This window comes from Carlito syrichta, unplaced genomic scaffold, assembly GCF_000164805.1.
Source record: "Carlito syrichta isolate Samal-C Ts95f unplaced genomic scaffold, Tarsius_syrichta-2.0.1 Scaffold303208, whole genome shotgun sequence".
Classification (NCBI taxonomy): domain Eukaryota; kingdom Metazoa; phylum Chordata; class Mammalia; order Primates; family Tarsiidae; genus Carlito; species Carlito syrichta.
This window is the reverse complement of record NW_007247304.1, coordinates 85300-99779: the sequence shown is the minus strand read 5'-3', so window position 1 is coordinate 99779 and position 14480 is coordinate 85300. Positions and strand designations below refer to the sequence as shown.

General features: G+C 36.5%; 1 protein-coding gene across 4 annotated transcripts in view; it reads left to right on the top strand.

Moving 5' to 3' along the window:
* ERBB4 (erb-b2 receptor tyrosine kinase 4) overlaps nt 1-12928 on the top strand; it is a 750739-nt gene extending 737811 nt beyond the window's left edge. For 2 of the 4 annotated variants that reach the window (XM_021712356.1, XM_021712357.1), the window contains exons 25-26: nt 1385-1682; nt 4695-5484. In XM_021712356.1, coding sequence (XP_021568031.1) covers nt 1385-1682; nt 4695-5140 — 744 coding nt within the window. In that variant the 3' untranslated portion in view covers nt 5141-5484. Of the gene's footprint in view, nt 1-541; nt 590-1384; nt 1683-4694 lie in introns of all 4 variants that reach the window. The other 2 variants (XM_008058078.2, XM_021712355.1) reach the window with 2 other exon arrangements.
* The last annotated feature ends 1552 nt before the right edge of the window (nt 12929-14480 follow it).

Below are 14480 nucleotides of genomic sequence, written 5' to 3'. Positions count from 1 at the left end.
GTGAGACTGAAGATAAAATAAGATGTACCTTTTTATAAGAAGAGACTAAAAAGTTGAACCTTTGCTGAAATGGTGAAAATTAATTGTAGCCCAATAGCGAAAATTATTCCAGACAAATTTGAGTCTCCTACAAGACATGTTTCTTCTTAATACTATGGTGCATGGTCATTTGACATGTAAGGAAGAAAACCGTTCCTCATTTATGACTGCAGCTAATTATTTACTGTTTTTTTCCTTTCCTTTAGGGTTAATCAGAATAATGTTTATAATGGATCATTTTAATCCATTGAAAAGTTTTACTTTTTCTGTATTGTTTTCCTTCTCAGGGAATAAATTAAAATATTTAATTTCCTCAGACCCACGAAAAAGCTGTCTTGTATTCAGAATGCATACAATTTTACTGTCAGGAAACTTCACTGTTGTGCACGTTTTTTTCCTCTTTGGTTCATATGACTCATGTGGCTTTTCTTTTTCTTTTCTTAAGTTTTTCATTCACGTTGCCTCTTCTTATATCCATCATCCCATTTTTCTTTCCTATTAGAGTGAAATTGGACACAGCCCTCCTCCTGCCTACACCCCCATGTCAGGAGTAAGTATTTCACAATCAACCCTTCATCTTTTAGGATTTTTTGGTCTTGGCTTGCCATGTTTCCTCTCTCTTGTCTCCACATAATTTCCTCATTTTGCCTTTGCCAACAGTGAGCTAAGAATTAGATGTAGAGTGTGCAGCTGCCTTTGAAGATGTGTTTTATCTCGGTAGATGATCTAAAATTTAGATATGCGTCAGCAGTAGCTTTCAATTTTTATCTAAAGGATTTACCTGGGCTTCTAAATTATGCTTGTGGATGAGGTGGTAATCTTTACTCCTATGATTACGGATCCTGTACTAAAAAAGTAAGACTCTCGTGATGATTCTCTAGGAAGGCAGACTCAGAGGAGCTACGGAATAAAAAGCAATCAGGAAATAACACCGTTCAAAATATATCAGGGTACTTCTACGCATGACAACTGTCTACAAAATTCTTGCCGTAAAAATTCCCTTGGTCTTTTATATTAATTGTAGCAATTAACATAATTTCAGCACTTGCGGGAAAAGAGTACCACATACTTTTTTTCCCAGATCCCGTGTTGGTTGGGGAGTAAAATTAAAATGCGTATTTCCAAATTATTTTCCAATCACGTAGCTTTTCAGAAAGATGGAAATCTCAAGGGTTTCTAGTCTGCAGCTCAAATCCAGTAGCTACCAGGGAGAGAAAAAAAATCAGTAACCGCTCTCACTATTCTCAGAGAGTCTGACTTCGGTCTCCTTTCGGTCCCCCGGGTCCGCCGCGTACAACTCACGGTCACGACAGCTTCTCTCCCCGTGTCTTTCTGCCCTCGACAGAACCAGTTCGGGTACCGAGAGGGGGGCTGCGCCGCCGAGCAAGGAGCGGCCGTGCCCCACCGGGCCGCCACCAGCCCCCTGCCAGAAGCTCCGGTGGCGCGGGGGGCCCCGGCCGAGCTTTTCGACGACGCCTGCTGCAACGGCACCCTCCGCCAGCCAGCGGCCCCCCACGTCCCAGAGGACAGCGGCACTCAGAGGTACAGCGCCGACCCCACGGTGTTTGCCCCCGAACGGAGCCCCCGGGGCGAGCTGGACGGAGAAGGTTACCTGACGCCGAGGCGAGACAAGCCCAAGCAAGGTACACCCCGAATGTCCGGAAACCCCTGCCGTCCGCGGCTCCCTTCGGTCAAGAGGAGCAAAGCGCAGAGTAGAAGTCGCCCCCCGGCCGGGCTGGGTGACGCCGGCAACTCAGAAAAGGCCCGAGCTACGGCGGCTTGCAGGGTGGACGCTGAGTTTTATTGTTGCTTGTATCAGTCAGAACCTCCTTATATAAAGAAATCTCCACAGGAAGCTGGATTTTCACGAGATACTCAGGTTTTCTGTGTGCACGGTCACATTTGAAAAGCACTAACTTAAGCGTATCGTGATGGGAATAATTTAATGAAGTAGCATATTCCAAGATTTCACAGCCACTGTTTTATTGGACTTGATGGTGGAGACCCTAACGACTGGTGCTGTTGGCAAAAGTGTCTGATGCCGATAAAAGACTTGGCGGCTGCATTAAAATGGTGTCGCTTAAATAACCTGGTTTATTACAGGAAATATGATTGATTTTTGCATGATATTTTTCAAACATTGGAGTTTAAACCCTAAGATACAGCCACGTCTTGAAAATAATAGTTGGTGGTTTTACAAAGTGCAATGATGATTTTGTAAATTTAGTAGTAGAAATGTTAAACACCACATCACGTTCTGGCAAGCAAAAACAAAAAAACCTCTTTTTTGTCCTATGCTAACAGCATCACAAAACAAAGAGGATAGATGATTATTATTTAAAAAATGATGAGCATAGCTCTCCGAGTCTTCAATTTCAACAGTAAAATATGTTTTAAGCCTCTCGTAAAGAGAGGCACCTTCATGTAAGACCTAATGTGTCCTTTCTATATGGTTATGTTCACTCCTATAATATACACTTCTGAGAGCCTTAAGTACATATTTTAAATAGCCTATTAAAATACGCGTGTGCCTGTGTGTGTTTTAATGCAATGAAGAGCTGGATGTTTCTAGAAGCCTACTAGTGACACAAATGTAGGTTTCTGTAAAGATTGGGGAGATTCCTTTCAACGCAGAATCCTTTCTGGGAAGAATTTCATCTCAACCACTAAATTACTACACAACTATACAAGCATCAGGGTAATAGATAAGTTGATTGTGTTGAGAAAAGGTAATACAAGGTTTCTAAGAGAAAATCAAGTAAGTCTATATAGTCTCACTGTAAAATAATATTCCCATATTTTATCTCTGAACGTTGAGATCCATTTCTGTGGAATGTTAGGAAGGTGCGGTGTCTCACTCTTGTAATCCCAGAACCTTGGGAGGTGGGGGTGAGAGGATTGCCTGAACCCAGGGATTTGAGACCAGCCCAGGCAACTTGGTGAGACCTCTGAAAAGAAAGAAAGAAAGAAAAGGAAGGTTGTTATAGTCTAACCTAGTCATAGAGTTTTAGCATAGACATTCCTACACTTTAAATTAAGAATCTGGTAAGACAGATTAAATTCTACCTTTCTTGTACATTTTTTGAACTAAAACTTGTTGCTACATGTAAAGTTCACCCTGCTCCTACAAGGGCAATAATAAGATTGGTGAAGTAGAACAAGAAGATTGTGCAGTAGGCGTTAGAAGGCCTGAATTCTAGTCCAACACTAATGGTGTCTCTAAATGAATCATTTAATTTCATCTTTCTGTCTATAAAGCTGTAAAAATAAGACTTGCATTTCCTTTTTCACAGAATTGTTATGAGGATAAAAATGATAATGTCATGTAAATGACTATATTGTAGATATCTGGTAGCAGGATATTTAATACTGCCCTTTATCTGGCATAAATGTTGCTGAAAACTTAACTCTATTCAATATGGCTATATTCAGGAAAAAATAAACCTGGCTTGACCGGATTATGCTCTCTCAAAGTTGGGCTAAATATATGGGATAGAAAGTTTATTTCAGAACGTGGGCATCGCTACAAAAATTGTGCCCTCTTCAAGCCCTTGATGTCCAAGATAGGAATAGCTTAGGTTTCTGTGCACAGTAAAAGAGAGGACAGAAAGAGGGTCTACAATACATGTGAATATATTCCTATATGTATTCTATGTTATAGACATAGAGGTAAAATTAAGCTTGAGGAGAGCAGCACTAATTATCAGCATTTTTAAAAATTTTAGGTCAAATGTTAGGAGGATTTATTAGAATGAGCCACGCAAAATAGGCACTAATTGACTGGTTTCAATGTACAAAATAGCAATTTCATAAAATTCAGACAATAGTTTGCTATTTTGTGATTATGATTGGGAAATGAAAATAAATATTATAATTATACTTTTTTGTTAAGCATATGCAAGGTCAAGCAAGTCAACTAGAGGCATTTAAGATATCAGACTTGCTTTATTAGTTGAGTTTTTTTCTAGATGCTTACTTTCTCATGTTTGAAAGCTTTTTGGTGAGCATCTCCAGTCAAATGTTTGTTCCCTGTACAGGCATTCACAGCAAACCATATAGCCTAAGGACCATTATTCTTTCACTTTATCAATTTATCTTGGCATGGGGTTAAGCTATAGATCCTTTGGCTTTCCAATATTCTTTATAAGCATTCTTACTTTTCTACATTTAAGGTCTATTTAACCCTGATAGACATACTTATTGTCAGTATACATTACTGACTTTTAGAGAATGAAAACATTTAAACAACTGACCCCATATACAGAAGAAACAAATGCAATTAGAAGGAAAGGAGGCTTGAGCCCAGGAGTTTGAGGTTGCAATGAGTTATGATCATGCCACTGCACTCCAGCCGGGGTGACAGAATGAGACACAAACCCTAAAAACAAATTTTTGTTTTAAAGGAAAGTCCAGTGTAGGAGATAGGAATCCTGATCCTGGCCTTGTGGGTACCTTGATAGATCATTAACATTTTTTGCCCATTGGCTCTTTTTCTCATATAGCAATAGTAATCCACAAAGAGTTGTGAGAATTCATGAAATCAAATCCATGACTTTCTTATTCTAGACAAAGGAGATCACCATCGTGTCTAAGTTTGGTTGGATGACCATTTTTTCAGAAAGTCAAGGTTAACTGCTATTTTTGTATTCCTTTAGAATACCTGAATCCTGTGGAGGAGAACCCCTTTGTTTCTCGGAGGAAAAATGGAGACCTCCAAGCGTTGGATAATCCCGAATATCACAATGCTGCCAATGGTCCACCCAAGGCAGAGGATGAGTATGTGAACGAGCCGCTGTACCTCAACACGTTCACCAACGCCTTGGGAAAGGCCGAGTACCTGAAGAACAACGTACTGTCTGTGCCAGAGAAAGCCAAGAAAGCGTTTGACAACCCTGACTACTGGAACCACAGCCTGCCACCTCGCAGCACCCTTCAGCACCCAGACTACCTGCAGGAGTACAGCACAAAATATTTTTATAAACAGAATGGACGGATCCGGCCTATTGTGGCAGAGAATCCTGAATACCTCTCTGAGTTCTCGCTGAAGCCAGGCACTGTGCTGCCCCCTCCACCCTACAGACACCGGAATACTGTGGTGTAAGCTCAGCTGTGGTTTTAACCTGGAGAGACACACCCACTCCAATTTCTCCACCCCCCTCTCTTTCTCTGGTAGTCTTCCTTCTATCCCCAAGGCCAGTAGTTTTGACACTTCCCAGCGGAAGATATAGAAATGTAATGATAGTTATGTGCTTATCTAACTTGAACACTAGAAGGAAGGACTGAAAGAGGAAGACAGGAGGAACCACATTGTTTCTTCATTTCTCTGCATGGGTTGGTTAGGAGCAAGGAGCAGCTAGAGAAGGACCAGAAAATGTAAGGCAATACTGCCTGTTGTCAAACTAGCTGTCAAGTTTTTTTTTCTTTTTCTTTTTCTTTCTTTCTTTGTTTTTCCTCTTCTTTTTTAATGCAGATGGTTGAAACACCCATGCTGTCCGTTCCTATCTGTAGGAACTGATGTGTGTGCATATTCCGCATCCTTGGAAATTAGTTTCCATTAGAACAAAAGAATACCTTTTTCTATAACATGTGATAGACTCTGAAATTGAGAAACCAACTTTTCCCCCCAAGAGTTTCTGCCCTGCAAGTAAGAATGACCAACTCAGCTTTCACAATTTAAAAATCTTCATCAAATTTATAACTAGTAATTATATTTGGAAGGCTTTTTTTTTTTTTCATTTTGTTTTGCATTGGCCTATTCTTCTATATTAGTTTCTTCTCTATTTTTGGCTTTAATTTCTAATTGCAATGATGTTTACATCAAAGCTTCTTGAAAGAATTTACACAAGAAATATTTTAATATGGTGAAGTGACCCCTATTTTAAATAAACAGTCTTTAAAATTAGAAGGGGAGGCCAGGATATTAGTCAAATGTAGCATCAAGTATACCTTTCATGTTTCACACTACTGAATATATTCTTCACCCATCCTCTACATTTTTTTAAAACATTTTCTTCATCTCCATAAGTGACAGTACTTGATAGGCAGTTAGTAATCTTAACATAGAAGGGAAACTAAGAGACAGTTCTATGTGGTTCAACAAAACTACTGATATTCTCAGGGGTGGTCCAATGGGAGAATCCATTGAACTGGAAGAAACACACTGGATTGGGTATGTCCACCTGGCAGATACTCAGAAATGTAGTTTGCACTTAAGCTGTAACTTTATTTGTTCTTTTTTCTAAACTCCATTCTGGATTTTGAATGAAGCAATATGGAAGCAACCAGCAAATTACTTAATTTAAGTACATTTTTTTTTTTTTAAAAGCTAAAATAAAGACTGTGGAAATGCCAAACCAAACAAATTAGGACCTTGCAACGGTATCCAGGGATTATGGTGAGAGGTCAGCACATTGTCTACATATGATATCATATTTACCACGCAAGGAAATTTGTTCAGTTTGTATATGCCATAAGAAGGAATGCAAGTAAGGATTGGCTGGAATTCCATGGAATTTCTAGTATGAGACTCTATTTATATTAAGTAGAAGGTAACTCTTTGCATATAAATTGGTATAATAAAAAGAAAAAACACTCAAGAAAAAGAATTTATGAATAGGTCATTGGGTCAAAAGTTGTAAATAAATGTGAAATATTATCTCATGCAATTATTTTAATACCCAACATACTAATTTTTTGATATTTTATATAATAACTCCTTTTCTCACACACTGCATCCTAGCACGAGAACCATCTTTATTATGTAACATTTTGAAAGAATACTTACTGAAAGATGAATGTTCAGAACAAATGACAGGGATGAGTCTCCAGGAAAAGGGGACTTCACATCAAAAATTAGGAAAATTAGATATGTTTTTTTTTTCCTAGAAAATTCTACCCCAATACATTTAGATTTTTAAAATATATTTATTTCTAGGGTTAATGTATTGGGACCAAATCAGAGTCAATTGTATGAAAGAAATCAATTAGACTAAAAATATCTATTGGTAAAGCAGAGAGAGTTTAAAGAAAAAGGAAATATATGTTTCTTTTTCCTTTGAAAAAGCAAGTCCATTCGCCTATCCAAACCTCATTTATTTCACTGTTATTTATTTAGAGCCTACTGAAATAGTTGTGCTATGTGGGGAACACCTAGATAAATGGAATATCATCCCTGACTTCCAATGTTATAGTCTAGGAGATTTAATTGGAATGACATTTTCATTTCTTCATGAGTTCAAGGAATCAGATTGCATGAACTGTCTTGTGAATAACTCTCATATCATTCATTTAGTAAGAGATCTCCTGTGAACTCGTTTGGGACATGAATTAAACATTCTTCAAATGATTGAAACTGACAAATAGAATAGTTTTAGTATTATCATTCAAACAAAACTGGTCTAGAAGGATGTTGCATCACTGGCTATCTGGTCTATTGGGATTCTAAACTTCACTATTAAATCAACAGCAGATGGTGGTCTTAAGGCCAAGAACCTTGGAGACATTGAGGTTGGCTTCTTTCTAAGCTGGGAGAAATGAGGCTGACTGGGAAGAGCAGGAAAGGGGTCTGTGAGATCAATTGTGGTGAAGTGTACCCACATATGTTCCAGGGTTAAAGACTCAAAATGATCCAGGCACCACAACCTGGTAGCTCAGAGCTCTCTCAGCCATTCAGATAAATCTCCAGGAAAAGGGCCTTCATATCAGTCCTCTTGAAAAACTGAATATAAGCGTCCCTTTCTAGATAAATCCACACTAACTCATCACTTTTTTGCATGCTATACCTTGACTTTTTCTTTCTGATTTACAATATTCATATGGTTGCTACTGGGATACAGAAAACAGAATTTTTTATTTTGGAGATGGAAAAAAAAATTGACTTTTAATTCTTAACTCCTAAGAACACAAGACTCTTACACTAAGGTGATACCTAGAGATGGATAGAAGTATAATCCAAAATGACCTAAAATGCTTTATAATAGCACCACTTTACTGTTCCTTTTTAATGGTTTCTGTAGTATGTAATTATTTCAGTTGTTTTGTTTTGTTTTTGTCCTTTCTAAGAAAACATATTTGAGAGTATATAAGAAGGAGGCAGTAGCTTTATTTGTTCCAGAGAATAACTTGTTTAACCCAGTAGAGTAAAATTTTAAAATGCCACTTAAAGACTTCAAAATACTTTGGAATATCAAATTCTAGAGGCCACTTTTAACAATAGAAATATGCAGAATCAATTATATGAATTTGAGAAAAATTAATATTAAAATTATACTGACTATATTTTTTAAAATCACCCAGTGTTGTAGATTACACTTATCCTGGGGGAACCTAATTTCAGGCATGGAAAAACTTTGTAGCCAAACGGTTGTTTAAAGAAAGTAGCTCTTAAACTGATGAGAAATGTCCTCTAATCCAGGGTAGCTCTAGAACCACAAGGCATCTGCACCACAAAGAGGTGTTGGGTTTGCAGCAGCTCTTGGTTTTCTGAATAATATTAGTAGCACAGTTTAGGATGAGACTCCTTTTTCCAGCAACATTCTTGAAGTAGCATAAAAATCAATACAAACCTCAAACTCTATTAAGAGGTACAAACTAAAAACCAGATATTCTTGTAGATTAGTAAGAGTGATTGAATAACTGAAACTCGAGAGAAGAAATAGTGTTCTTCTAAATGTTATCGTGTGTGAGCTAATACCTTCTAATGGAAGGACATGGCATGAAGATTGTGCATAATTCTAATATGAGGGAAAAATCAGTAAAAGGACTGTGAGCCTCTGCTTCTAGATGAAGAAAGAACTATCAGTGTGCTTTTTGAAGTGTCAAAAATGAAGCAAAAATGAAAATGGTTTAAGCCTGACAGGGAAGGTTGTAAATACAAGTTTTTCTAGGGTCATCTAACCTTTATTTCAAAACTTGAATTATTCATTCATCTGTAATTGTTGACTATTTAACTAGTATGCATAGTTCATAAGGTAATAGAAAAGATGATTATGAAAGCATGTATGTAACAGGACAGAATCATGATAATACTGTAAGATGTAGATTTAGTTAAGTTTTCAGATGTTAAATGATTTTAATATAATTAAATAAACTAGAAAACTAACCACATATATAATGTAACAAAATAAGATGCAGGATATGAAAATGTGGATGGATTTTGCATAGTAAAAGAAATAAGTTTGCCATTACAAATTGTTATTTGTTGGATTTAGCTGAAAGTAGGCATATAAGGTTCCACTTGTGAAAACTTGTTTTAAAGCATTACAATTAAAATTTTATCTCATTATCTTATTCCTATTTCACTTTTTAAATGCATTACATGTAAAGAGAGTTTTACTTTTTGAGTTTGTTTTGTAAACACCACCTTGTAGAATTTAACAGGCAAATATATTACATATGACTTTAAGGAAGAGGTCTTGAAAATGAAGTAAAGGAAATGTAAATGTTCTATTACCTTATGCAGAGACAAAAAAAACAGAGTTATATCATTTAGTAAGCAAGCAAAATACGTTTAATTTGTGGCATGGCCTTTCTTTCTCTTGATGCCCTCTTGTCTCCAAAACCAACAACAAAGAATAACACATTTCTGACAGATAAATGCTAAATCAAGCATTTCAAACTACTAGATTGCCATGCTTTTGGATGCTAGTTAGGAGACTGATGCATTGCTATGGAGCAAAGGAGAAATCCAGGTGTATACACTTCTAGTTGTTAAAAAATAAATAAATTAAATTCTCCTGGACATACTGTGGGCAGAAAATCCTGCTGTGCCTCTATTGCATTGACTTTAGTGTGTACCCTTTTACCTATGTAGATGCATAAAGATAGATTGGTGTCACCTCGTTGCCATTTGCTTAAGAACAAAGGACATTACACAGATATAGATCAGATATAATTTGAAAACATCATTAGCAGTGGAACTCTTATTTGACTGATATAATAATGAGGCCAACTTTAATACTTCTTGGAAGAATTAATACATTTTTTTTTTTCTGATCCCGGAGATGTCTTTGCAAGAGAAATTATCTCTGCATGAAGTTGCTGTGGGCATTGTGTCGGGCCAGGGACCCTTGTGTTTATGTGGGCAAATATCGATTAACACTGTGGGCTACTTTGTTCTTTCCATTAAAAGAAACTCTAAAATAGTAGAAATTTCAGACATTCTTTTCAAGATCTACTGATTTTGTAGAGGTCCAAAAAATGATGTGGGATGTGTCACTTTTGCAGACCCCTGCTTTATCTTATGCCCAGCCAGGTGATATTTGGGGCAGAAGAAAATGCTTCTATAGAGATGAGCTAAAAAGCCTCGAAACCCCAATTTCATGGGGGTATTCACATGCTTCCCCTGGAAAATACTCTTTGACAGCCAACTTTGCAAGTAAGTGATTACCTTGCTAGGACTCACACATAAAAAATTATTTATTTCCGAATTTTAGAGGAAAATAGCACCTTTTGTTATTTTTCTCATTGACACAACTACCCCTGTTTTCTTCACTTTCTACCACTCTCACTCAAAGTGACCCTCCTAACTCTGTTCTGTCCCTTTTGTAAGCCATAGTGGATCGCTGAGGTCCTACACCCTACTTTGTGAAACACTGACTTCAAGCCTTTGGCCTCAAATGCCTGATTTTTTTCATAAAAGAGCTTAGCAATTTGGACATTTTTAAAATTATTTCTCAAATAAATTACTGCACAGATAATATTTTACAGTATTAAAATTGGGTTTTTCCATGAAGATCGATTCTCTATGTTCTTCTCTGTAGGAATTTGAGACAAATTAGTCCTGTAATGAATTTTGAAACCTGCGAATATACACATAGCCTGGGTAGGTCTTCAATTTAATCGTTCCATAAAAATGATACATATGACCGAGAAGTTATTTTTAACCAGCAAACTAACCTATTTACTTTATTCATCTTATTTTATTTCTGATAGTAAATATTTGATAGCTGCTGTAATTTTTTTTTCCAAATGAGGAGTTACCTTTTCATAAAGGCAAAGGTTATTCAGCTTTGAGAACCACCTGCAATTATTTTTTTTTTGGATCATTAATTCATCTAACAAAAATGTAATGAGCGCATTTTTACTTTAATGAAAGTTCATGTGTTTCATAGAATGCCATTCTTTCTCCACTTTTTCTCCTTAAGGACATTTTTCTTTTAATGCTCTAGGGAGCTTTTCCCATATCATGAGAAGTGGTTATATTTGTACAAAAACACAAGCATAGGAAAACAAAGTTTCATACCTGTAGGCCATAGTCTAACTTGTCCAAACCACTTTGCCTTTACTGCTATTTTTATCCCTAATGTGTAGATGTTTCCTCCAGGCCTGTAGCTTTTTCGAAGGAAAGCAAATCATACCTCCTATATATCAACATAAACCTGGTGTTCAAGTATCATTTTCAGATTTTTCAGTTAATGGGGAGTTGTGCTTTTTCCCTTAATGTGAGAGTCATTTTCCTGTATATTTCTGGATCTCTCAGGGGCTGGGAGGGGGGAGTGAGGGGACTACAACCATAGCACTCCAAGAACCCTTTTGGGATTATTCCAGTAATCAATTACGAAAGTCATTTTCTAAATGTAGATATGTAAGCTGTTCTTTTAAAGTAAGGTACTTTGAAATATGTAGCATAAACTGGTACTGCTGTTAAATGGGTCGATTATTAAACGGAGCAGCTGTGTGAGGGCAGCTAACTTTGAATGCACATCTCACTGGCTGGTGTGTCTCCTTCTCATGCTGGGAACACCAGGGGCAGCATTGCTGCATGTTGAAACCACATTTTCATGTGGTATGACTCATTCATCTCCTTCTTGAGGACCGTTACAATCAGATCAAATGAAAATGAGATCAACGTGCAAGATAATTCACAGCACAAAAAAATAAGTCATGTGAAATTGTCTCTCACACACTCATACCCGCATCAAAGTCGTTTTCTAAAATCAGTTTGGGTGGGATAGGGAGACACTTTATTGAAAAAGCAGAGGCTTAAGGTATTATATACATTTGTATTCATTTCCTTATTTTCTTAACTTGTAAACAGAAAACAAGCCCTCTCACTTGTGAAGTGTCTTCAAAGGACAGGGGTGCAAAAGTACCTTGCTGGTAAGCCATCAATGTTTCATTTAAATCCACGCATTCAAAGTTAGCTGCCTTTTTGAAATAAACAAACAAAAAATACTACTGTATGTTTGAAAATGTGAATAGTATTTTTATAGCTTGTTAAAGACATGGCTAGTTGCATTTGTAAATAAGGATAATGTTGCTTTGATTTTCTTTTGTGGACATCTTTATTTGGAACATAATTGTCTTTAGAGTTAATTTGTATATAAGTAATTGACTTGTGATTGTTTCTTTTTTGGTTGGAAGTTATCATTTGACATTACTTGTGATTCTGTGTTCTGCACTATTGTGATGTGTTCAACCTCTGCGCTCGCTTACACAATAGGATATGCCAATTGTGTGTGGTGTCATGTTGTTTTAATTATTTTCTATTTTATCTATGAAGGATTATGCACCTAACACATACTAACTTTTTTAATGTTAGGTATATTTTTAGTATAATTTCCCTTATTCTTTCTTCTCCTTCTGACCCTTTGCCCATTCTCTTTCCTTCCCCCTATTTCTATTGTTATTTGAGAATGAGGGAGAAACAGTGTTTTAAATTTATGTGATTAGGCTTTTCAGTTAGTTCTCAAGGATCCTCTTTTGGCTCTTGGGAAAGAATTGTACCCGTAAAGGCAATTATAGAATGCGAACTGCTTTGCCTCATTCCATACTGATCATCCCAGCTGAACAATTTGAAAACTGTTCTGCCTTTTTGTTACATGAATCTGTCAGAAATATATTTTTAATTTAATATAAATGAAATTCAATAAAATATGAAACAAATGTTCTCTTCTGTGTCGGAAATCTGTTATTAGAAAAACCAATTGGGGAAGAGGAAGATTTGTTCTGGGTGCAATAATCTGAAGATGTAAAAATGGTCTTACTGCTGTCCATATTTATGAATCTCATTAATTATTCCTCAGGACTCTTTGGCTGTTTGGAATGGGAGACATTCCATATGTTTTTACCATCCAGTGCATATGCCTATTGATGTGTACAGACTTACTCATCTGTGCAAACTTTGCTTAATTAACTGTAGTTGGCTTGTTTCTTTGGGAATAAAATAATTATACAATATTTTGGAGGTCGTATCCAAATAACATTAATATTTTTATTTACTTATTTTTCTTTCTGTTTTTATTGCAGTTTACAAAATGACTCCTGGCAAACCTTTTGTTGCCAAAAAATAACAAATGTTAGCACTGTGCTTGCAATGGGGAAGAGGAATGAGACCTTAAATAGTCAATCAACTGACTAATGACTTAAAACAAGTCCATATAACAGTGTGAGAGTGATTTCAAGGACATTGATACCATGAACAAGATCCTTTCTTGGCATAATTTTATTATAACTTTTTTATTTTAAATATTGTACATGACTCCTTCAAGCCTCCAAAGAGTAAGAATTTCAAGATTCCAAAAACTTCTCCTTAAAGATTCTATCATTCATTCAAACGACTATGATCATTTGATTACATAGGGTGTCAACTGCATCAGGGGAACAAAAACTTATTTTCAACCTAACACATTGGAGTAAATTCTCTTAAAGTTATTCAGCCATGGGACTTTAAAGATTCTGTTAATAATACCTCCTGCTATTAATACCTCCTGCTATTTTCACGGACATGCACACATACCCTCCCTTGGATGTTTTGACCCATTCATCTGAAATCATTGTCATTTCATAGTGTTCAGGGTGATATATGTCAGGGCACTACGCATTTCAAACAATTGATAGACTGAGAAAGGGGGATGAAACAATGTGTATTTCAATGCTTTGAGGTCCAATTGAAATTTCCAGTGGCACCAGGCTACCTCATAGCAGTTACAATGCTTGCTAATGACATAGTGCTTTACAATGTACAAACATATTCTGCATATGTTGGCTCATTTGACTCGCTACACTCTTTTAAGATAAATATTAGTGGAATATTTCTAGACGTTCATATAAGGAAACTAAAACTAAAATAGCAAATCCAACCAGAGTCACACAAACATTACTAAGTGGTGATAGTCACCCTTAAAGCCTCATCTTCTGACTAAAGTATCTTTCTTTACTTAATTCAACCACCTGTCATTCTTCATCTGCTGAAAAGAAACCTCACCTTGATGGCAGCATACTTAAAGCTAACACACTGGCTCAGTTCAAGCCTACCAATGGTCTTCATGAGTCCCTTGACAACTGCTCTTCCAATACAAACTAAAAACTTCACATCCTCAAACTACCTGGGAGCAACTTATCTATAATGAAGAATCAGGTTCTTTTCATCCATAAGCGATAAACACAACATCATCACAAGTACCAAGATTAAAAACAACAACAGCAACAAAAACACGTGG